The sequence below is a fragment of the Belonocnema kinseyi genome, chromosome 5 (assembly GCF_010883055.1).
Source record: "Belonocnema kinseyi isolate 2016_QV_RU_SX_M_011 chromosome 5, B_treatae_v1, whole genome shotgun sequence".
Lineage (NCBI taxonomy): Eukaryota > Metazoa > Arthropoda > Insecta > Hymenoptera > Cynipidae > Belonocnema > Belonocnema kinseyi.
In genome coordinates, this window is record NC_046661.1 from 17861312 (window position 1) to 17864480 (window position 3169).

Here is a 3169-nt window from a genome sequence, read left to right on the forward strand (position 1 = left end):
TCAATCCTGGCGATTTAAGGAAAGCAAACGTTAGCTCACAAGACAATGACTGATCCTTCGCATTTCTTTGGAAGCTACCGTGCATCTTCTTATCGAGAAGCTGTTCGCGAATATTTTTCTCTTGAGCTTTCTTAATCCGGGCTTGCAGAAGTGAGTACTCGAGATAGATAAGATTTGATTCATTTTTCTCAACCCTGATACTGAAGTCAAGTCCGAGTGTTTCAGCAGCCTCCTCCGCTGCTTTGTACAGAAATCCTTCGATTTGCAACTCTATGTGCTGTACCCAGAATAATCCTGTTGTGAAGACATTAAAGTCTCAATATTCCGCGACCCCCTTGACGGTGTGAGATGTACAGTCACGAAACGGAAGACTTAAGATGCATGCTTTTGTTCATGTGCATAACCTTTCTTGTCCCGATATCAAGAGATTTGAGCTCGTTCTTCGTCCATGGAAATACTCCAAATAAAAAGAGTAGTACCGGGACGGCAAGCATGTTCGTTGCAGATACTTTGTTCCTCGCCGACAGTTCGGAAGACCAAATCCAAAGTTAAGTCCGAGTGTTTCAGCAGCCTCTTCCGCTGCTTTGTACAGAAACACTCCTTTGCCCAATTCTTCGTGATTCCTGACCATTTTAAGAAGAGTGTTTCTTCCATTTGCAACTTTATGTACTGTACCCAGAATAATCCTGTTGTGAAGACATTCCAGGATTAACATTCCGCGACCACATTGACTACTTCTAAGCCATCTAAGCATATTGACTCTCAATATCATTTTATCTCTTTAGAGGTAAAATTCGAATTTTTAGATATATATACTACTCACTCAGGTTCCATGCAGCTTTCGGCACGATTGTTACGTCTCCGCGTGGGTCTCAATTAATTCGGGACCACCCGTGGATAATTATGCACATATGCTTATTAATTATTGTAACTACATTCAGCAAAAATCTTTGGTACAGGGACCCTCTATCCTCTACCTAAGGAGGCGTCCGGTGGCCAACTTACAGAAATTATGTTAGGAATCCCCTGTGATTTTTATAGTATGTACATAGAATACGCACCTATTAATGGAATAAGAAGCAAAATAGAACTCAAAAGAACTGTGTTGAATAGAAAAAAAAATCCTCGTAACAAATAATTTTTGGCCCTAAAAAGGGCCGATATTTATCAAATGAAACAAATCGGATGGTAAAATTACTGTAACTTTCCAAATACTTCATTCTGTAGAGCGGACAAAAAAATTACTAATTTTCATTTTCTTTGTTACTGTTGCAGAGAAGAGTTGTTTCTCGATGTCACTTTGCACCTTAAACAAACTATCCGTTTGCTGTGGCTGGTGACTGGAAGAGTACGTCAGCAGTTGCCCCAAATATTGTAGAGCTTCTTTATGAGTTGGCACTGGAGTACTGTCAGGTTGAAAAGAATTCATCACCTCAGCTAAGCCTACATCTTCGTCGTTATCGATTCCCTCTGTTGTTTCTTTGAAACCTGAGCGTTGAAAGCATTTGCTAATTGTTTCTGGTGAAATTTCCTGCCGGGCACTATTTACCCAACGAACTGCATGCAAGACTGAAATTGATTTAAGAAACTGAGATATTGACTCGCAGTCTTCAGCGACGGTGATAAGATGTTGTAGCATTGTTTAAAGATAACGAGCTTTAACAGCTCGTATTATTCCTTGATCCAGCTGTTGAACTTCCGATGTTAGATTGGGTGGAAGAAATTCCACTGTTACATGGCGCAATAATTTTGTACAATTGTGACTAGTGGCATTATCAACAAGTAACTGGATTTTCCCGTTCAACTTTTCTATTTGTTGATACAAATCGATGAGCCACTCTTCAAACAAATTTCCAGTCATCCATGCCTTCTTATTAGAACGCCAAGTAACGGGAAGATTTTTTAGATCGACTCCATTTGCCTTAAATACACGAGTACGTTCAGAAATTTCGATGGCCATTGGCTTTAATGTTTCTCCAGTAGAACTGCAGCCGGCAAGTACAGTTAACCTTTCTTTTGCAAGCTTTCCACCTGCGTATTTTTCTTCTTTTACCACCAAGCTTTTTCTTGGCATCTGTCGATAAAGTAATGCGAATTTATCAGCGTTGAATTGATCTTCAGGAGCGCATTCCTTCAATAAATTTGGCTATTTTGACTTCCATTCCGCTGCTACTTCTAAATCCGCTGCTGCTGATTCACCACAGAGAATCCGAAAATTAATGTTGTGTCTGCTTCGGAAAGATTCCAACCAACCATTGCTAGTTTGAAAATCTTCTATACCAAACTTTTCGGCTATTTCTTTAGCTTTTGACTGAAACATAGGTCCACTGACTCGAATATCGATCGAACGACATTTACAGAAAAACTCAAAAACCAAGTTGTTCAGCTCTTTATTTTCAGTTTTACGTAATTTTCGTTTTCTTTCACTGCAGCAGTTTTCATTACAGGCTCTTAGAATCTCGATCCTGCTCTTACCGATATTCCCAACAGTTGACTTTACTACGGGAAAAGCTTTAGCGATTTTCCGCTATCACCTTTATCGATTAAATCCAAAACTTCTCTCTTCATTTCAATAGTCAACTCAAGAGGCTGCTTTCGTTTTGTACCCATTATGCAGTCGTTGAGGTTTCGTTATCAAGAATTTTCTTATCGTCCTAAGAAGAACGGCTTGTATCGAAGCGAGTATACGCTAGAATAAAATATTTCTATATCCAGTCGGTGACCAGAGATAAAATGACTTACTGGTACTGGTCTTTGATGTTTGAGTCGGGCATCTGCTGACTCACCACCGATGTGAAAAAGATAACTCAATTATTTCCCTTCTTTCTTGAAAGTTCGTCGTCTTTTTTGTTTCTTGTCTCGTCGTTAACTTTTAAGGGATTTTCTTTTTCGTGTCCGTCTGGTTTTATAATACTGTCGAAAATGGTCTGTCAATCCGCATTTGAGGCATCTATTATCTCTAGCTGGATATTTGGAGTCACGTGATTGTTCTTTGTAGTTTCCGCACCGGGTACAACCTCTGTTATCTTTATTTTTTCTGCCGTATCCATCTATAAATGTTATCTCTATTTTACTAATATCTTGCATTTTACTTCTTTTACTTCTTTACTTCTTTACGTTCGCTTCATGGATGACCTTATCTAGTGTAACGTTGTAACGTATAACATGT

At 39.1% G+C, this 3169-nt stretch overlaps 1 protein-coding gene across 1 annotated transcript; it reads right to left on the minus strand.

Annotated features, from left to right (window-relative positions):
* Window positions 1–2146: 2146 nt before the first annotated feature.
* Window positions 2147–2610, minus strand: LOC117173548 (tigger transposable element-derived protein 4-like). The gene is made up of 2 exons (XM_033362187.1): window positions 2535–2610; window positions 2147–2388 (listed from the first exon to the last, which is right to left on the minus strand). The coding sequence occupies exons 1-2, from the start codon at window positions 2608–2610 to the stop codon at window positions 2147–2149; spliced, it is 318 nt and encodes a 105-aa protein (XP_033218078.1).
* Between the last annotated feature and the right edge of the window lie 559 nt (window positions 2611–3169).